At 33.3% G+C, this 23,169-nt stretch overlaps 1 protein-coding gene across 3 annotated transcripts in view; it reads left to right on the forward strand.

Moving 5' to 3' along the window:
• LOC113512778 (elongation of very long chain fatty acids protein 7-like) overlaps positions 1-23,169 on the forward strand; it is an 88,900-nt gene that overhangs the window by 29,003 nt on the left and 36,728 nt on the right. For 2 of the 3 annotated variants that reach the window (XM_052896114.1, XM_052896106.1), the window contains exon 2: positions 10,626-10,871. In XM_052896114.1, the coding sequence (XP_052752074.1) occupies positions 10,772-10,871 (100 nt within the window). In that variant the 5' untranslated portion in view covers positions 10,626-10,771. Of the gene's footprint in view, positions 1-10,010; positions 10,175-10,625; positions 10,872-23,169 lie in introns of those variants that run through there. The other variant, XM_052896112.1, reaches the window with a different exon arrangement.

Consider the following 23,169-nt stretch of genomic DNA (forward strand, 5'->3'; position numbering starts at 1 on the left):
TTACCCATGGAGGCAGGTTTGCTTCACACTGGATGATCCCGACGCCATTGCCGATTCCATTGCTGATGTGGTGCTTCAGGGAATGGAATTATTTATTCCTAACTCTGTGGTGCCCGTCGGCGGGAAATCCCAGCCCTGGTATGGAGCCTCTTGTAGAACAGCATCTCGTCTGAAACAGGAGTGCTTCCTAACCTGGGCTAAAGGTGTGGCGTCGCGAGATCCTAACACCAGTGCTCTTAAAAAGAAGTATAACTCTGCCTCTAGGTCTTTCAAAAGAGTTATAGCCACAGCGAAGTCAGAGCATATTAGTAGAATTGGCAAGAGACTGGCTAGTTTGCCCTCTGGGACTCGAGCTTTCTGGTCTCTTGCCAAAGCTGCACAAGGGAATTTCTGTAAGTCATCTTTTCCACCTTTGCGCAGGGAGGATGACTCGTTGGCCCAGAACGCTAAAGAAAAGGCCGATCTTCTTGGATCCATCTTTGCGTCAAACTCGACATTGGATGACGGGGAGAAACCACCACCGACCATCACGTGTTGTAGGAGCTCTATGCCTGACATTAAATTCACGCATAGCTCAGTGCGTAGAGCACTTTTCTCCCTCGAAATCCATAAGTCGAGTGGGCCTGATGGTATTCCTCCAATTGTGCTTAGGACGTGCGCACCAGAGTTGGCTCCGGTTCTTACGCGTCTTTTTCGGCTTAGCTACTCATCGGGCATAGTCCCAAAGTTTTGGAGGACTGCTCTGGTGCATCCGATCCCTAAAAAGGGAGATCGCTCAGATCCAGCTAACTATAGGCCCATAGCTATCACTTCCTTATTCTCGAAGATTATGGAATCCATCATTAACCGTCAACTGCTCCGGTACCTAGAAGAGCACCGGCTGATCTGTGATCGCCAGTATGGCTTTCGACAGGGACGTTCGGCCGGTGATCTTTTAGCTTACTTAACACACCGATGGGCAGTGGCAATCGAGAGTAAGGGAGAGGCCTTAGCAGTTAGTCTGGATATTGCGAAGGCCTTTGATCGGGTGTGGCATAGAGCGCTGCTTTCAAAGCTACCTTCATTTGGGTTGCCTGCGAGACTGTGCATTTGGGTCGCCAGTTTTCTCAAGGAACGTAGCATTAAGGTCGTAGTCGACGGTGCATGCTCTGATTTAAAACCTTTGAATGCTGGTGTCCCGCAAGGCTGTGTACTATCTCCGACTCTGTTTCTTCTGCATATCAATGATATGTTACAGATAAGTAATATTCATTGCTATGCGGACGACAGTACAGGAGATACATTATATACCGGTCATGCAAAGATCTCGCGGGCACATACCGATGAGTGCCGGAATAGACTTGTGTCTGAAATCGAAACTTCACTCCATCAAGTTTCGATCTGGGGTGAACAAAATCTTGTCCAATTTAACCCCAAAAAGACACAAGTCTGCGCGTTTACCGCAAAAAAGACGCCGTTTGTCGTATCTCCTTACTTTCAGGGCACTTCCCTTGATAAAAAGTCAAGTCTAGGAATTCTGGGCGTTGATATATCTTGCGACGTCCAGTTTTGCGGTCATCTGGAGGAGAAGGCTAAGATAGCTTCCAAAAAGTTAGGAGTGCTCAATAGGGTGAGACGATATTTCATGCCAGAACACCGCCTGAAATTATATAAAGCCCAAGTCAGGCCGCATATGGAATACTGTTCTCACCTGTGGGCAGGAGCGCCACAGTACCAACTCCTTCCGTTAGACCGCATTCAAAGTCGGGCGGCTCGAATTATCGATAGTCAACGCCTTACTGTCCGACTTGACCCATTGAAACTGCGCAGAGATGTTGCGTCTCTGTGCATCTTCTACCGAATTTATCATGGGGAGTGTTCTGAGGAATTGTTCGGATTGATACCTGCTGCTGATTTTCACCACCGTACAACCCGCCACAAACTAAAGTTTCATCCCAATCATCTGGACGAGTGGCGGTCTTCCACCGTGCGTTTTTCAAGGCACTTTCTTCCACGCACAACCATTCTTTGGAATCAACTTCCAGCAGCAGTATTTCCGAACCGATACGACAACATAACCTTCAAGAAAAGAGTATATTCCTTTTTAAAAGGCCGGCAGCACACCTGCAATGCCGCTGGTGTTGTGGGTGATCATGGGCGGCGGTAGTCACTTACCATCAGGTGAGCCGCATGCTCGTTTGCCCCCTGTGTTGTAAAAAAAAAAAAAAAAAAAATTTCCACTAGCATTTTTAACGGACTTTAAAAAAACGAGGAGGTACGCAAAAACTACATAACGTATTTAAATGAAATTTGATTTATAAGTAGATTTTTTATATTTTTTATACAACTTAGAATGGCAAACAAGCTAACGGCCCATCTGATGGAAAGTGGTAACCGTTGCCTATAGACATGAGCAGTGCCATGGACATAACAGTATACTGTTTCGCCTATGATACCCATGCGTTGCCATTCCTGAGGACTCAGATGCTATTCCTCTGTATATAGAGGTTATAAGCTAACTTAGTACATAGAATACTTTATGATTTATTCAAGTAAAGCCGTATAGTACAGTTATGGATATAATTATAATCTTGGCTAATTCATTCACAAATTATGATAAACATCTTAGAATCACCACTAAGAATATATTAGAAAGAAAGAAAGAAAGAAAAAATAAAATAAATATTCATTTAGTGCTTAAATATCATACATAATCTCCAAGGCCTAATTGCGGTTGCCAACCTGACCGCTAGGTGTGGCAACTATTGGCAAAACCCGGCAAAAGGGAGGCTTATATTTAGCAGGGGACAGTTAAAGAGAGACACTGCTGCACATCCCTCGCCCTCCCTTAGTCGCTTTTTACGACACTTACGGGAAAGAAATGGGTGGCCTATTCTATACCAGGACGACACAGTTAATACAATATATAAAATATAAAAAATAATCTTGAAATATATAAATATTAAATATGATCACATTACCAGAAGGAGACTGTACAAAAGTCGATTGCTTGGGTACCTCTGTCCCATTCGTGTTTCAACCGTGAAGCAGTTGTGTTTGCTGACTGTGTTTGATGGGTGGGATACGGCATGAATTTACTGGGTACAGAGGAATAACACCTGAGTCCTCAGGAATGGCAACGCATGGGGGGTATCAAGGGAATATAGGCCATCCAACGCATAGTGAGTATCATGGGCGAAACAGTATACTCTGTTATGTCCATGGTACTGCTCATATCTATAGGCGACGGTTATCACTTTCCATCAGGTGGGCCGTCAGCTTGTTTGCCATTCTAAGTTGTATAAAAAAAAATTTTAACTTCATCACAATAATCTTAACACTGCAGTGCTTAATCATATATGAATTATATGACATAGAGTTACATATAATATACTACACACTTGCAACATATAACCTGTCATGTGTACAATACATAATTCTCCGAGATCGTGCCTGGTCGTAATGTGTGATATGAATTAATTAATTCACATTATTTTCAAGTGATGAACAAGCGTACGGATTAATAATACTTATATACAGCGTGAGAAATGTCGGAAATCAGTCATTTTAGCTTTTTTTTATTCAATTTAGAATGGCAAACAACCTGACGGCCCACCTGATGGAAAGTTGTAACCGTCGCCTATAGACATGAGCAGTACCATGGACATAACAGAGTATACTGTTTCGCCCATGATACCCCCATGCGTTGCCATTCCTGAGGACTCAGGTGTTATTCCTCTGTACCCAGTAAATTCATGACATATCCCACCGCTTATTAGCATAATGAGGCCACATCACCCTTTGCACCGTGATTTGTTTGACGGGTGAAAATGCTATGGTAGCCCCGCCTGCGCTAACAAGATACGCTGGCGGAGCACCAGTGAAGGGTGATTGATGAGAATGAAAACAGGCCAGTTAGCCCATCATGGCGAATTTACAAGTTTATGGTTAATTACTATTATTAGTTTCCAGGGAGAACCGCGAGGAGGTCCACCTGGCTGGGTATATTGCTAGCAATGGGATTGTTAGTCATAATATAAAATTTAAATAGAAAATTTACAGCATAGCATCAACTGTTAGTTGTGTTGTTTGTATTTAAATTTAATAAATAATTCTTTTTTCTTTCTTTTTAAACATCAAAATAAGCCATTAAATATATTAAAAATTTTTACTCATAAGTAGATTATTACCTACAATTATTATTTACAAAATATCTATGTGTTTTCAGAGTAATTTAAATTTCTTTATTTTTAATTTTTTTTATATTTATTTATTTTATTTATTTAATACTTTATTGCATCAACATTACAGGATTTGTTGACATATTTATTATATATATTTTGACAATTTCTTATTTACAAGTATAACAGTTTCTCCTCTTACGCAATACTGAAGAGAGAATACAAAAATATAGTTAAAAAAATGAAAAATAAACATTCAATTTTGCTACTAGAATACCTTCAAGGGGTATTAAGAAATTAAATTTTACTCAATCTACACAAGTAATTGGATGCAGAGTTTAACTCACTCTCAACAAAATAATTTTCTCATTAACATTCTACATGCATTCATTTTAAGTTATAACACTTATCATTCCGACTTACAGGTAACATATGCAACTTAGAACGTATTACTTAACAAACAAAAAGTTTATTACACCACTACGTTTAGTTCATTATTTGTTTATTTTGTTTAAAAGCCTTTATTGTACGCAGTAAACAGAACAGAAAAAATAATTTTAATAAATACCAGAGGGAGACTTTGTACAAAAGTCGTTTGCTTGGATATCTCTGTCCCATTCATTTCAACCGTGAAACAGTTATGTTTGCATGGCCGTGTTTCAATTTAAAGGGTGGAATATGACAGTGAATTTACAGGGTACAGAGGAATAACACCTGAGTCCTCAGGAATGGCAACGCATAGGGGGTATTATGGACGAAACAGTATACTCTGTTATGTCCATGGTACTGCTCATGTTTATAGGCCACGATTACCACTTTCCATCAGCTTGTTTGCCATTCTACGTTGCTTATAAAAAGTTTAGATAGCATATTTTATTTCATGTTTATTGTCATACAGGTATTGTGTATTTTAATACTTAAAGCTGTAGTAGTCTGTAAGATCGCTGCGTAACTTACACAGAATAATGACGTCATGGCAGTAAATCCAAACCTCCCACGTATATTGAGTACTGACCACGTTGATATATTTTTATACAATTTCAATTAGTTGCCATTATTTTTTTTTATTACTTTCTTTTTCTTTCAGATAAAAAGAGAATTTTTCTTTTAAATAAAAAAGGAATTTTCCAAATCGATTCAAAATTGACGGAGTTATAAGGTAACAAACATAAAAAAGTACAAACGAATTAAGAATCGTCTTTTTGAAGTCAGTTGCGAAGTAGTTTTGCTACGATTGAAATTAGTTTATTATTGTTTAGTTTATAAATTGATTATTAACTAAATTAATAAGTTTATGATCGAATTCTTTTTTATTTATTATTTCAAATTCAATTGTTAGTTACTTGTCACTTTGCAGTCCACTAGGTAATAATCATCATATCATCATCATTTCAGCCTTTAACTGTCCACTGCTGAACATAAGCCTCCCCCTTAGGGGATATTGCCAGTAGTTGCCACGCTTGGCAACCGCAGTTAGGCTTTGGAAAGATTTTAAGAGGGACGCTGCTGCCTATCCCTCGCCCTACCTTAATCGACTCTTACGACATCCACGGGAAAGTGGTGGCTTATTCTATGCCGGGACCACAGGGTAATAAGTAATAATAATTATTTTTATCGTTTTAATCCCATGATCAGCATTCAAAGATTATATAAGAACATATCTATTTAAATCACTTAAAAAATACTCGATTTTATATAATTTATAGTTTATATTATAATTTATAGGTATTATACTAATATAGTATTCATATTATAAACCTCTCGTATTATAAGACTCTTTTATTAAAGTCGGTTGAAAAGACACTCAAACCTTAACCTAGATAAAGTAAATAATTCGGCATTGGTACCCTTTATAGAAAATAATATTGACGCCGCCATTTCATAACGCATTAGGAAAGGCGACCTTGCGTATTCCACCAGAATGTGGATTCTACGACTCGTATTGCCTAGAAGGTTATATGAAAGCCAACGATAGTGACGAGCAATTTTATATTTTTAACCGACTTTATAAAGAAGGACGCTCTTAATTTAATTTTTTTTTTTATTTGTTACCTAACAACTCCGCAAGTTTTAAACCGATTTGGAAAATTCTTTTTTTATCTGAAAGGGTATACATACATGTTGGTTCCATAGAAATAAATTTTAAAAATTAAACTACTTTACCGATTTTAATTTAATTAAAGTAAAGTAGTAGTAAATTTTAGTAAAATAGTTTAATTTTTAAACCAAAATAACTGGTTTGGTTTCAATTGAGTCGGTTTTTTTTTACGGGAAGCAATCTTTAATTCTATATATTTATTTATATATAGTAGATTTTTTCCGGGTGGTCTCGGCATAGAATAAGCCACCCTTTCAATGCCAATCCACCCCACCCTTATAGAGAAGGCTTATGTTCAGCAGTTTTTTTTTAATGGATGATAAAAGGAATGATGACCCCACCTATGCTATCGGTATACACTGGCGGGGCACCAGTGAGGGATGACTGGTGAAGATGAAAAAGCAAGTCAGTTAGCCCATCGTGACAAATTCAACGATAAATTAGACACAATGGTTTCCAGGGAGAACCGCGTAGAGGTCGACCTGATAGAGTATATTGATAGCAATGGGGACTAACCTCCCCATTACTAACAATCCCTTCCCCTTATATGTTCAGCAGTTAACGGCTGACGTGATACTTTCTACCAGGTAGGCCGTGATCTTATTTGTCATACCAAGTTGTATAAAAACATTACTATACCTGATCAGTGCAAGTCCAAATTTAGTCATAAACTTAATTAAAAGGACACTTACACACCTGTCTACGTTGCAAATAGTTACAATAACATTCACTTAATAACAAGCCTCAAATATGCAATAACCAGTCAGCTGATACGTAAACAAGAATGTGGGTGGGTCTACCACGAAATTATAAATCAGAAGTTTCGAACGGCTCGAGTTTATTTTCTTTCGTTCCGATTGAACTGTACTTGACTTTTAATATAGCATATATCCTAACTCATTTCTTTTTATTATTATTCTTTTTTCAAAAAATTCGTTAATTGTTCACTGCTGAACATAGGCATCTGATTTTGCTACTAGTTGCTACTCTTGGTAAACGGTTTGGCGACCGCAGTTTGGTTTTGATGATGTATTAAGAGGAGAGTGTCGCTGCTTATGAAACTATGAGAATAAATTCAGATCAATTGGTCCATCACGTCGAATTTAAAAGATAATTTCTAACAACAATCACCTGAAGGTCGACCTGATAAGGTTTAATTCCTTCCCCTAACAAATTTAATTGCATCGATATTTAGTTATGAAGTTCAATCGTGTATCTATCGTTCGGATCGTTCGAATATTTCAATTTAGAGTTTCAGAGTAGGCTCTCAAATATGTAAGTCACTGTTACACTTCTTGACATTGACTCTGAAGCACAAAATGAATAGTCACGGGTGAAAGCAACCACCACCGCCATCTATGAGAAACGGCTTGAACTTACAGCGTTGATGTAAATGAGATATATAAATAATAACAGTCCGAAGATTAATATTACATATATTGCTGCTAGGAGATACATTCTCTAGCTGTTATTTTTGATTAAAAACTTTATATATTTTTATAATATAATAGATATAAGCTGCAACTTTGCCCGCGTGAATCAATTATAATAAGCCTATGAGTTATCTAACAGAGTGATCAGCCTGTGTAACAAATTTCATTAAAATTAGTTCAGCTATTTAAGTCGATAAAAAAATCTCCAAGTAGTACAACCTCTTATATTTCTAATAATAATAAAATTTGATAATTGAAAATAATTAATATTGTGTGCTTAATGAACAATAATAAATATTTATTAAAATTGTCGTCAATTTCCTAATCAAAAAGAAATTATAGTAAAATTTTATAGTGGTTACAACAAAAGGGTATTATTGTATCTAATTGTTAAACAAATTATTAAAGATATATAAAGATATATTTATTTAACAAAGTATGTTTTTATTAGCACAGAATTTATCATTGCTTCCTACACTGGGCTGAGATTGTCCTGTAGCAAGCAGAACTCGTGTTATCATATATATGCATAGAGATGTTAAACATAGGCTTTTTAGCAGTATTGACAATTGCGTAACTAATTTGTATAATGTTCTATGAAATGTACTTACGTGTTACAAAAGGTTGTAAAAACGATTCTTAATAGAATTAAGAATGATTTTTACAAAGAACTTTTTAGGATCATGCTTTACATCGTCATCTTAACAATGTAATAAAATTGTAATTAGATAGTGTCTACACATGAGAGATATTTAAAAAAAATGATATGACATTTAATAAGAGCAAAAGATGCCAAAAAAATATTTTTTTGAAATTTTCTATGTCTGTCTATCTGTATCTATGTTGTGCTATCATACAGAAATTGCAGCACAAAATTAGATACAATTGTCAGAGTTGTATTTTTAAAGGTCTACCTAAAAACTAGTATATGTTTTATTTTAATATGTCATCTACTCGTAGAAATGACGTATCTCATGATTTTTCTATTATTGAATTAAACATGTACGAAGCAACGGATAGATAGTCTGTAATAGAAAAAGAAAAAAAAATGTTAATCTTGACTTCTATTTATAAATAAACACAATGTTGTCTATAGGCGACCCTTACTACTTTCCATCAGGTGGGCCGTCAGCTTGTTCACCATTCTATTTTGCATAAAAAAGAAAAAAAGAAACAAAATAAAAGTAGGAGACTTTTAAATATAACTATTTTTTTTTTATTTTGTTTGTAATATCACAATCTAAAATGAATAAAATACTTTATGACTTAATAATACATTTTTATTACGACTATTTACTATTTAAAAAAAAAATTGAAAAATATACATAGACAACCAAAAAAAAATCATTTCACTATCTATATTTTATTTGATAAATTATTTCTTATTCGATACAAAGTAAAATTACAAACTAAATAAATGACGAATAAATTTCAAAATTTTTCATCATTTGCATTTCTTCATTTACGTGCTAAAATATAATATATAGCATCCAAGGTTCCTTAAATTGCTGTAACCAACTTTAGGTATGCACATTGAAAAAATATACTTCATTATTACTATCTGTTGAAGGTCTTAAGATATGTTGCAAAACCGCAATACCGTGTGCACCGGACCTCTCAATCTGCGAGACACACACGACTCAGTGTTGCCCAATGTCATAATTTTATTAATTTTTTATATGCGAAATGACTCTTTTAAATAATTACGGTTAGTTAAAAATGTAAATAACAATATATTACTAGCAGCCTGACCTGACTTAACACGGGTCTTGTCAAAATAAAATACAGTAAAATACAATGTAGCTTTACGAGATTTTTTAGAGTGGTTATAATTTTTCATTTTTTATTTTATCAATTACAAACAAAAAATTAAATCTTTTCATCTTTATATTAGTTTAGATGGAATATATAAATCCAAACTTTCTCTATCTATATCACAATGGTATATACAATTTGTCGACATTTTTTTAACTGTTAAACTACCAAAAGGTATCAAAAAGCAAATTCACTTTCACATTTATGACATTAGTAAGGATTTTTTTTTAACTATATTGATAAATACAGTATATTATTAACCTAATAAATATTAAATATAATTTTATTAAATTAATTCATTAATTGGAAAACGGCCCCGGACTTTGGACAATCAAGAAATATTAGCGCGTACTATGAAATGGAAATAACTCTCTCCTGCTAACGCGTTAAGTCTCAATATGGAATAGTACAATATTGTTACTTATGTCCTTGTAGTTTCGTGGGAGTGAGAGCGGTCGTGATTGGCGAAACGGCGCGGTCCATTCAATTGTGGTTTGGATATCAGCGCTCGCGCACTTTCGCGCAAGCTCACGGCCAGGTTTTCGCTTTCGTTGGTCGAAATGAGATGCGCACGTGAATGTGCACGCCGTTATTGATCTCTATATATTTTTTTATATATTTTTTTTTTAATAAATAAAAATGGTGCTTTACATCGACGAAAGGCGACGGTACTGTAGACATTGTGTACTTTATGTGTATAAACTTTATTTATATTTAATGTGTAAATTAAAATTTATTCATGAAATATAATATATATTTAGTTAATTTTGATTCACGTATCTATTAATATTTTATATTATTTAATTATCAAACCAACTGAAATAAAAATTAAATTAAATTAAAAAATAGTTAAAATAATAATTACGATCTGTAATGATTTTAGTTCATATTTATTTAGTTAATAATTATTAATTAATCAATTTAATTAAAGTTTAATTCATAAAATTTCGTAATACTATTAAGTGAGCTTTTATTTATTTATAAAAATATATACATATATATATATATATATATATATATATATATATATATAAATGTATATATTTTTCTTAGTTATATAACATTAAAAATTATATATGCACATTTTTCTTGTATTAATTTATTTTTCTTTATTTTCAGGTGACAGCTTGCTAGAAGCAAATTGTTAACGTAAACTGTGTGTAGCGGAACTTTGTTACTGACATAAGTCAGTAAGTGAAGTGACAGTGTTTAGTGTCCAAATTTTTTTAGTGTTTAATTGTGACATTAAAAAAAAAACATTCAAAATGTCAGGTTTTGTGAAGTTAGCCATAGATGACTATTACTCGGACAGTAATTGGACGACAATTATAAACAAATATTGGATGTTAGCGGAAAAGGTTTCAGGTAATTATTATTATTATTTTTTATTTCATATTAAACTTTTTATTTTAAAATAAAATGGCATTCAGGAATTCGCAATAATAGGTTCCAAAAATTTTAAGCCTGTTATTTAAAATCTTTATTTCTTTATATGTATAATAAACTGTGATAAATTCAGTTTTAAAGATTATTCCAATTATTATTATTTATTATGTATATAAAATTAAATGCTAATTAATAAATTTATTTTAATTAAAAATGTAAGGATATATAATTATAAAATAGATATAAATTTGAGTAAAATATTAGTTTTATAATAGATAAAATTTGTTCCAATTTATAGAAAAATCTCTAATACTGTATCGATTCTAAAAATCAAAGTCATGACATAGAAGTAAGAAACGAAAAAGATGACCCATCTAATTGAACGTTATAATACAAATTAACTATATAGATCACAAATGGCGACCCCGTACAGGCAAACTCAATGTAGAAAAACCACCGACTATACACAATAGGGCTTTAAATGTCACTTTCTACAGTTTTCGCTTTTCTAAATATGTTCCAGAAAGTAGGTGAACGGTTTTGATTTTTTTGTGACTCATGGCATGATATACCATGACTAGTAAAATCAAAACTTTAATAACTGCCGATAAAATAACTACTCCATCATCATTATATCAGCTATTAACTGTCCACTGCTGGACTTATACCTCCGCCATAAGTGGGGTTTCGGCAGTAGTCACCTCGTTTTACAGGCCGATCTTGTCAGTCGCAGTTAGGCTTTGATTATCGTTTAAGAGGGACACTGCTGCCCATTCCTCGACAATCGAAAAAATTGACAATTCTTTAACCACCTCTACTATTAACTTAAAGCCAGTATATTCTTAAATAGAATAGAGTAGAACAGAAATAGTATTTATTTAAATAGACGTGTTTTTTTTTTTATTTACTAGCATTTTTAATTTTTTTTTATTTACTAGCTATTTTAAAAAGTAATTCTTTTTATAATACTTCTGGGTTCAGGATGTTATTATCTGCTGAGAAAAACCCGCAAGAAACTCAACATCAACCCTTTTCAATTCGTTTATACACAAGATAATTTTACATTTGTATGGATACTGTGACTATAATTATCAATGAGTTCCATTTATATGTGTGTTAAATAAGCAAGCAAACATGAACAGACTTGTTCCTTAGAAACAGCACCCGTTCACTAGTATGACGAATGAGCTAGCCATCATTGCGCTTAACCATATTTCAAGGAGCCTAACGACCCTGCTTACCACGCCGCCACCAGTTCAGACCTTATACTGAGCATAATAATAATTCTTAGATTATATTCTTCTCTCTTGGCCTTACGGCCACGTGGTCCCGACATAGAATGAAACACCATTTTCCTACCTGTGGATTTGTGTTACTTGTGAGTTACTGTGTGGCAACTAAAGGAACTTAAAAGTTAAGAAATGGGCAGCAGCATCTCTCGTAAAACGAAACTAAAAACCTGACTGCGGATGCCAATTTGTCTGCCAAACGTGGCAAGTACTGGTAAAATCCCTCTCAAATGCGAGAGACCTACTTTCCGTAGTGAACAGATAAAGGTTTCTTTTTATACCACTGAGATGGCAAACAAGCATACGGCCCACCTGATGGTAAGCGGTTACCGTAGCCTATGAACGCCTGCAATACCAGAGGTATTACAGGTTTATATGACGATGATCTCCATATGACGATGATAATCGACGATGACGTATCATTCCCTTTTAACCTAGAGTTGTAATCACAGGTATCACCTTCTTACGAATGGTGCTCCTTCATTTGTTTCTGTCTTTAGCAACCTTAGAATCATCATACACATCGAAGGAAAGGTTTTTGGGTATTTCCAATAAAAACCTCAAAATCATACCAAACTCCAAAAGCCCTATACTACGAGTATAAGAAGGGCAATGCTCACCTGATAGTGCAAATCAATATAGCCAGACCCATTACAATATTATGTCTCAATAAAACCTGATAAAATGGTAGAAAAGTTTTATTAAATTTACCAAAGAACACTTTCTAATGAAATCCTCCGCTAGATGGAGTGATTACCTCTAATGCATTCCTGGAAGTCAGTAGGTACAGGTGACTCAGGACTGTTCCTTATAACAGTCTCTGGGGAAGGCCTTTGTTCAGCAGTGGACAGTTATGGCTGATGATGATGACCACTCTCTAAATAAAATCAATTATAAATTGAAATGTTTAATAATTTTTTTTATTTATTCAGCTATAGGTATATATATATATATATATATATATATATATATATATATATATATATATATATATATATTATTTATCAGCACACTGTTTATAATCAGACCCGAGTATTTATATGTTTATCTATATTCACATTAGGCTCTAGTGAAATAAACTATAATACTTCTAAAGCGCTTAGATCACATGTTTTAATATGATGAATCTAAAGCTAAAATCCTCATAAATATTGGAGAAACTTTTAATTAAAAAAAGACGATAAAAAAGGTTATTCAAAACCGAGAAAAACTGGTCCTTACCAATTTTCATGACCCAAAAAATATTGGTGAAACTTTTAATTAATAAAAGAAGATTTAAAAAAGCTTATTTAAAATCAAAAATTGGTCCGTACCAATTTTTGTGACTTAAAAATATTATATTATATATATTATAATTAAAAAAAATAATTAAAAAACGTTATTTTAAATTAAGAAAAACTAGTCCTTATCAGTTTTCATGATTTAAAAATATTGGTGAAACTTTTAATTATAAAAAATAAAAGTTGAAAAAGTGTTATATAAAACCAAGAAAAACGAGTCCTTATCAATTTCTATGATTATAGAAATAAAGTCGAAAAACTGGCACTACGACCAGTCTATCACGGCATTCTTTTGGTTATAGAATTTTAATATAAAAATCTAGGTCTGCAAACTAAATGAACACTTTCACATTTTGACTTCAGACCGTACTCACTCACTCTTTTTTTTTAATGACATGTATAAAATTATACAAATTGCATTTTAATTGCAATAATGATTGTTGTTTTACAGTAATTGGAATAAATTAAGTATTTATCTTGAGATTTTTAAAAATATTTCAAAACGAGAAATAAGTGTTCACACCTTTTGTACGATTGTTGAAGAGTTTCACTTTAAAATAGAATACGCTTAGTTCTTTTATTTTGAACTAGACTACAGAATACCTAATAGTAATAATTAGACTATGAAAGAAAACACTGGTCAATATTGTGACTAACTTGCTTACACAAGTAAGTATTAGTCACAGATAATATTACACATATATACATATACTATATTAATGCATTAATATAAAGAAATATTTAAATCAGATCTGAAACGTCAAAAAGTTCAAAGTGTGTGAAATTTAAATACACTTTCCATGTTTCAAAGCATTTATACAAGTATAATATAAGAAGGAAAAGAGAATATTAATAATAAATAAATATTTTTTTGTAAATAATTTGATATTTATTTATTATAAATTCATATGTTGACCAACAATAATGGTATTTTTTAAATATTCCATGGTCTATATTTCAGCACTATTTAGCTTAGTTACACTAAAATCAGTTTTACAATTTTTACATGAAATGTTAAAAAATAAACTTATTACAAGCACATACACTGTACACACATAGACAGAGAGAGAAAATGGGAGAGAGGCATTAAAAGACTTGGTTCAATGTCGTTTGTATGTATCCTTACTCTATTTTTTTAACACTTTTTAACATCTATTTTTGTCTTCAGTATGATTTTACTAGTAATATAATTAATGTGATAATAATTAAAAAAAGAATAAAATAAAGAAAAAAATTATTCACGTCATAGTACTGAACTCCCGTTGAAATCTTTTGTTCCAATATATAATATGTCAGCATAGCGATTCTTAAAAAACTTTCTTTAACATAAAAAAAAAAGTATTTATATATCTTATATTAATGTACTTTGTCCCCATTTAACGTATCAGAATCCCTAGCTAAGAGTTAACAAACAAACAAACACACTTTTATATTTATAATTTTGATAAAGATTATGAATTCTCATTTGAACCAGTTGTCAGATTTCATTTTCATATAACAACGATCGAATTGACTTAAGTGAGTTAAAGTCAAGAAATCTCGACTAATTTGGGAATCATCCGGAACCCTTAGTCAAAACCTAACCTGTACTATACTATCAGCACCCAAACTGCAAAACGAAATGTCAACATAATTTTAATCGACTGACCAGCTAAAGTTTGTAACGATGAATGAATGGATGTTTATTGCTCTTTCACGGAAAAACTACTAAACAGATATGAATGGAATTCGGAACACGAGTAGGTCATATCCTGACTTAGTAAATAAGATACTTTATGTACTGATTCATGTAGGCAAAGCCTCTGGATACAGCTAGTCACGTCAATGAACACGTCCCAAGCTGAACTGAATTTTGGTGAAAATATTTTTTATCACCCTATTAGCCATTACTTGTCCACTTTTGAACACAGGCTTCCTCCATTTTAGAAGAAGTTTACCAATAGTTGCCATATTTGGCAGACTGGTTGGCAACGGCAATTAAGCTTTTGGTGATGTTTTAAGAAGTATGCTGCTGCTCATCCCTTGACCAATAAGTTTCCTTTGGCCTCTTACGACACCCACGGGAATAGAAGATGGTCCATTCCATGCCAGGACCACACGACCCATCTATTGTATTCTACATTCATACATGTATTATTATATCATCATCATCATATCAGCCTTTAACTGTCCACTGCTGAACATAAGCCACCCTCTTGGGGGGTTTTGTCAGTATTTGCCACGCTTGACAGGCGGGTTAGCAACCACAGTCAGGTTTTAGAGATGTTTTAAGACGAACGTTGCTGCCCATCCCTCACCCTCCTTTAGTGGGCTCTTACGACACCTATAGGATAGGAAGAGGTAGCCTAGTCTATGCCGGGCCACACGGCCATTATAATATAGCGTACCTTAAACAAACCTACTTCACTAGAATAGCCTTCTAAGTAAATATAACGAAATGACATCTTGCTACTGGCGGTTTTCAAATCGGACACAGTCGATTTGTCACGTCATGAAAGACTAATATATGTATATGTGTGCACACTAATAATGGCGGAACTAAACTAAATAACACTAATTTCACTAATCCTTACAAATATTAAATGTGAAAGTTTGTAACAATCTGTAAATGAGGCGTGGCGTGGTTTTTGACTAATAAATTTTTGACTTAGCTACTCATGGAAGTAATGGAGGGAAGGTTTTTTTTTAATATGGTAACGGTAACCCCAACTGAGCTGTCGGTATTTACTGGTGAAGCAACAATGAGGATGTAAGGTGAGGATGAAGCAGGTCAGTTGAATTTAACAGAAAATTAATTACGATGGTCTCCAGTGGGAACCGTGTGAAGGTCTACCTGATTACTAGCAACCCCATTGCTAGCAATATACTATTGCTAGCAATCGTTACTTATACGTCTCCATTACTTACATTCTAAAATTCCATTGCTAGCAATGTAACAAACCTATTTAACATATTTACCTTACACATCCATCTTTGGGTCACAGACTTACATTTGAACGTGTACCAAATGTGTAGCAATCCCAATGCTAGCAATTTACTATTGCTAGCAATCATTACTTATACGTCACCATTACTTATATTCTAAAATTCCATTGCTAGCAATATGCCAAACCTATTTAAAATATTTACATTACACATCCATCTTTGGGTCACTGACTTACATATGAATATGTACCAAATTTCAACACAGTCGGTCCAGTAGTTTGTAAGCAAATTAGCTATGACAGATAGACAGATAGGACGAAACGAGAGTAATCCTGTAAGGGTTCTATTTTCCCCCTTATAGGGGTAGATAAAAATTAATTAATTAATCATAAATATTTTCCTTAAGTAGTACATGTTAGTGACCATTACACTATTAATTCATTTATCCATGCAATTACCCAAATCTTTTTAGATGATTGAAATTGTATAATTTAAACAATCACCAATTTAAATCAGGTTTAATTGGTAAAGAGAACATTTTTTTTCTATTTTTATGGCCATAAATAGTCATGTATGAACATACTATAACATACATTATAGTTTTGCAATAAAATACCTTTATAATGCCAAGAATAGTATTCGAAATGTAAGTTATGGTCGAGGGATGGGCAGCAGCAGTCGCTATAATCCTAATTGCGGTTGCCAAACCGCTTGCTAAGTATGTCTACTATTGGCAAAACCTCCCCTTATGGGGGAGGCCTATGTTCAGCAGTGGACGGTTAACGGCTAACTTATTAATTAAATTTTATAGAATCTAGCATACCTGCAACGCCGTTGGTGTTGTGGGTGACCATGGGCGGCGGTAGTCACTTACCATCAGGTGAGCCGCATGCTCGTTTGCCCCCTGTGTTGTAAAAAAAAAATTCGCAATAAAAAATACCCATAACAAACTATGCATATACATATATACATATATATTTGTATATTAAATTAAAACATAGAGAACTTTTAAACCTAATTCTTATGAGTAAAGCTGCGCGATGTAGCTAGTCAAATAGAACTGTTGTCTAAGAAAAAGTAGGTACCAACAAAAACACGAATAGACACCCAAGTGTCACTACGAGCATACAAATTTAGACTTTAAGACATTTTCTCTAGGTACTAAATTACAAATGCAGATTAAAATCTGTTTGTGGTTACAGTGTTACTCTCGTCTTAGCCGTTCGTACTAAAAGTGTCGGTGGCTATAACTACTATTGAATAGGTCAGTTAATGTTTTCGGAACACCTTTCACTTTTGAGCAATTAAAAAGCACATGACTGACAGGAGAATAATAAAGATAAGCATATCAAGAAAACATAAAAACTAGATGCTCGCCTCGAATTTTTTAAATTTTCTTATGATTTTTCAAAGACTTTGGACAAAAGTCGATTGCTTGGGTACCTCTGTCCTATTCGTGTTTCAACCGTGAAGCAGTTGTGTTTGCATGGCTGTGTTTCGGTTTGAGTTTGGCAACAAACACCGCGACACGAGAATTTTATATATATATATATATATATATATATATATATATATATATATATATATATATATATATATATATATATATATACACATATACATATATATATACATATACATATATATATATATATATATATATATATAAATATATATATATTCTGTCTTTGTCTTTCATAAGATAATACTGCTCAGCTTTATTAACTTTTCTTATAAGTGCTCCTATAACTCCTTTTTATGTTCATCATACTTCTTTCCATCAAATATTGGCAAGTATTTGATTTCTCGAGATGATATTCTTTTACTCGTAAAGCCCATGACTGACCTCCGTATATTAATTAGCATGGGTAGGATACATATTTCCAAAATCTTAGCCATTATTTTAATATATAATAGTTCATCTATCATCATTCCCTTCAATACCTTTTCTAGGTATTATTATTCTGTCGTAAACTTCCTTCAACATCTACTCAGCGTTTGATAGCAATTGGCCTAAATAGTTCAAATCATGTATGTACACATACATACAATTTTAAATTCACAATTAAGACCTAACTATTTAACGATTTCTCTAATGGCATTATAGTATTTTTTTAGTACTATAACTTTCGTTTTGTTAGTATTCATTAGCAACCTGGCTGTTTAGGTTCCAATTGATAGTACTAAAAGCATATTTTGGAAATTTGTAGAAGTATTTGCAAATAAAACTAAATCATCAGCAAAATGTAAGTTTGTTAGTAGCGTTCTATTTATGTTAGTGTTACAATGAGACCAATCTAGATTACGGAAGATTTTTCCGGTAGCAGTACTGAAAAACCAGTAATTTTCGAGATAAAAAATCACTCTGGCATACCCCTCTCTACACATCTATATCCCATTTTTCTTTTAAATTCGATATTTGCTGTACTTCGTACTTCTTACATAAATATTTATTATTATTTCTTGTTTATTTATCATTCATTCCTTATTTCTAAGGCGATATCCAAATCATTGCATGCTTCAAAGAATCAAAAGCTTTACTATAATACATAAAAGAACAAGTACAGCGGCTGATTGTCTCTTTATGTTTCTCAGATTTAAGTGTTCAATATCGCTTGTAAGCCTGGGATCATCGGCAGGTATCATAGTACATTACTGCACTAAATTAAAGGATTCAAGCTGGTATCTAAATGCTCTTATTCTTAACTGCCTACAATAGCTCATATTGGACCGAATTTGCAACTTGGAAACTTAATCCTTAATTACAGCTAGTATTCTTAAAAATACAGTATTAAATTTTATATAAATTAAATCATGTTGTGATTAATTATACATATAATTTATATATAATTTTATACATTTGTCCTAACGAAATGTTATTATTATGCAATAAAAATTGTCGCCCGACCCAGTCTGATTTTGAAAGTAAATACATGCCCTCAAGGGTATATATTTATGTTACTAATAACGAAATTATGATACACTAATCAGTATAATTCATCAGCTGTATGCAATGAATGTATAAAAGTTGCTCCCATTTCGCAAAGCACGTTCGAGTCAAATACAAGCAAAGGGCAATGCATGCTTACGCAAGCATCCTACCTTTCTATAGATCAATTAACTTTTTTATACCAAATAGAATAGAATTAAGAGTATGTCTACAAAAAACCGACCTCAATTATAGTAAAATTCAGTTATTTTGATTTAAAAACTGAACCACTAAATAAATTTTGATAAAATTCCTATGAGACCAATTTGTATTTTTTTTTATACAACTTAGAATGGCAAACAAGCTGACGGCCCAACTGATGGAAAGTGGTAACCGTCGCCTATAGACATAAGCAGTACCATGGACATAACAGAGTATACTGTTTCGCTCATGATTCCCCCCATGCGTTGCCATTCCTGAGGACTCAGATGTTATTCCTCTGTACCCAGTAAATATATACTTAGGATTATTCTTTTGGATAAAAAAAGAATTTTTCAAATCAATTTACAACTGACGGACCTATGACGTCACAAACATTGAAAAAACCATTCAGCCGAATTGAGAAACTACTTCTTTTTGAAGTCAATTGACAAAATAGAAATAATCTTTACTCAATTAGACTTGTTTACAATCTCCTTTATAACAACATTTTTTAACATTCTACCACTGGGTTTAAAACGTTGTTGTTTATTGTAAAGAACCCGCAAGAAACTAACAGTTACTCTGTTTCCGTCTCTTTTAAATTTATTTATGTACAAGATAATTTTACATTTGTATAAGAAATGTGGCTATAATCAGCATTGCGTTTTATTTATATACATTATTCAATGAGAAATATACAAGCAAACATGAGCAGACCTATACCAACAAGTAACACCCATTCACGAGTATGACGGATAAGTCCAGCCGTCATTGCACTCACCCGTATTTTACCAGAGGGAGACTTTGTACAAAAGTCGATTGCTTGGGTACCTCTGTCCCATTCGTGTTTCTACCGTCAAGCAGTTGTGTTTGCATGGCTGTTTCGGTTTGAAGGATGGGATATGGCGTGAATTTACTGGGTACAGAAGAATAACACCTGAGTCCTCAGGAATGACAACGCATGGGGCAAAACATGTATACTCTGTTATGTCCATGGTACTGCTCATGTCTATAGGCGACGGTTACCACTTTCCATCAGGTGAGCCGTCAGCTTGTTTGCCATTCTAAGTTGTATAAAAAAAAAGATAAATTAGTACATCATCATTTCAGCCGTTAGCTGTCCACTGCTGAACATAAACCTTCCCCATAAAGGGCGTTTTACCAGTAATTATCACGCTTAACAGGCGGATTGGCAACCGCAGTTAGAATTTTAGAGATGTTTTTATTCTTTTTTTTTATATTTTAATGCAATAATTACAGGTTTAACTTTCATGTTATTAAGTCGAAAAACTCGACTAGTTTCAAGACCATTTTGGACTCTTAATCGTGAACGGCTGTGACGCGATCGCGAGCCTGGCTGCGCGCCTCAGTCCACTGAGCGCTCGCGAATCGAGACAAATCCCGCTTTATTTTGAAAGTAATCGAAATCGAAATTGATAATGTACATGTAAAGTTTTATATAAATTATTCGAATTTGACCTACTAGGTAAAACATTAAAATATGTAATTTATAGGCAAATTTTGAATACCTCTTATTATATTATTGTAATTTTCTTTATAGATCTCTATTTTTTTTTTCAAAAATAATATATAGCCTATTTTCATCATCATCTTCCTACCCTTGTCCCAATTATTATTTGGGGTCGGCGTAATATGTTTTTATCCATATTACAAAAAGATTTAGCTTTTAATTTTACGACCGGCCGCCTGCATGATGTCAACCCTCTGTGGGGAATATCTATATATATATATATATATATATATATATATATATATATATATATATATATATATAGGCTATCCTATTTTACTCGCTGATAATATAGCTTTCTTTTAATAAAAGACTTATTAAAATCGGCTAAATAGTATTTGAATTTATCTATTACAAACCAAGTATCAAATCTCTCCCCTTCATAATATTAGTGTAGACGGCTAGACTCGTACTATTTCACGTCCACTCGCGACAGTTACTACTTTCTATGAGATAAACCGTGAACTTGCCGCCAATCTCGATAGAATGAAAAAAACAGCTTCAAAACCGCGATAAAAACCTTACAATTGCATAACATCGTAACGTGACTTTCACCGTGAAACGGCAATGTGGTCATCGGATAATTTACACCGGAAAGGTTCTGTTCACACCGCAAGTTTTTTTTTGGAAAATAAATAAATAAATGTTACCTAACGAACAACTGCTGATGCATACTGCATTGTTCGTGGACATTTCACCTGATGTTGTTTAGATGTATACTTTCTGTCACTGAATATCGTTTGATGATAATTTTTATAAATGAACGTTACGATGTTTAAAACAGCGATAATATATTTTTTTATGTAAATGACCGCCATATTTTATTTTATTTAATAATATTAATATACAGTCTAAAGGTTGCATAACAAACTGAATGCCGCAGTACTTATACAGTAAATACATGCTAAGTAGAAATGATATCCCATTTACAAAAATCATAAATTCTACCATAAATCCTAGCCTAACCATACATACAAACAGTTTTTTTTAAACAACTTAGAATGGCAAACAAGCTGACGGTCCACCTAATGGAAAGTGGTAACCGTCGCCTATAGACATGAGCAGTACCATGGACATAACAGAGTATACTGTTTCACCCATATTACTCCTCATGCGTTGCCATTCCTGAGGACTCAGGTGTTATTCCTCTGTACCCAGTAAATTCACGCCGTATCCCACCCTTCAAACCGAAACAATTTAGATCACACATTCAACCAAAAATTCAGAAGAAAACAATATATACATGCATATATTATTATTTGTCCTTTAAAAATATTATCTTCTTTTTTCCGTGCGGTATGTTTCAATGTGAATGGGGCCTTACGTGAATGCTTGCTCCAACTATAATTGATTTTCTTATTCTAGCTCAGTTATTACAAACACTTTCTATTCTTATTAATCATTGTGGTTGTGTGTGTTGTTCAATGATACCATGGATAGGCATCGACTCTATAAATATCAACAAATTAATAAATTAAAACTACAAATAGTATGACTGTAATTTTTTTTGCAACTTAGAATGGCAAACAAGCTGATGGCCCACCTGATGGAAAGTGGTAACCGTTGCCTATAGACATAAGCAGTACCATGGACATAATAGACTATACTATTTCGCCCATGATGCCCCACATTCCTGAGGACTCAGATGTACCCTCTGTACCCTGTAAATTCACTGCCGTATTCTATCCTTCAAACTGAAACACAGCATGCAAACACAACTGCTTCACGGTAGAAACACGAATGGGACAGAGGTACCCAAGCATTCGACTTTTGTACAAAGTCACCTTCTGGTAAATTATATGTGTATATACCGCTACTGATAGCCTTCGGCCATTTTTATTATTGTTGTATCTTTTTTACGTTTTAAATTGTTTTATGGCCAATAAAATAGTCTTTATTCGATTCTATTTATATACAAATATATTTTAATACCATGTCCGTCTCCATTAATTCATGAGTAAGAAATAAAAAATGTCCTACGTGACTAGATAAATTATTTCTAGATTTCATACAAAGTATACTACATTTATGCTAAATAAAATAACAAATGATTGAACTATTAGCTGATTTTGGAGGAAACAATAAACAGTATCTATCTATTAAAGGACTAAAGTTTAACAGA

Source organism: Galleria mellonella, unplaced genomic scaffold (genome assembly GCF_026898425.1).
Source record: "Galleria mellonella isolate WM207_F2 unplaced genomic scaffold, CSIRO_AGI_GalMel_v1 utg117, whole genome shotgun sequence".
NCBI lineage: Eukaryota > Metazoa > Arthropoda > Insecta > Lepidoptera > Pyralidae > Galleria > Galleria mellonella.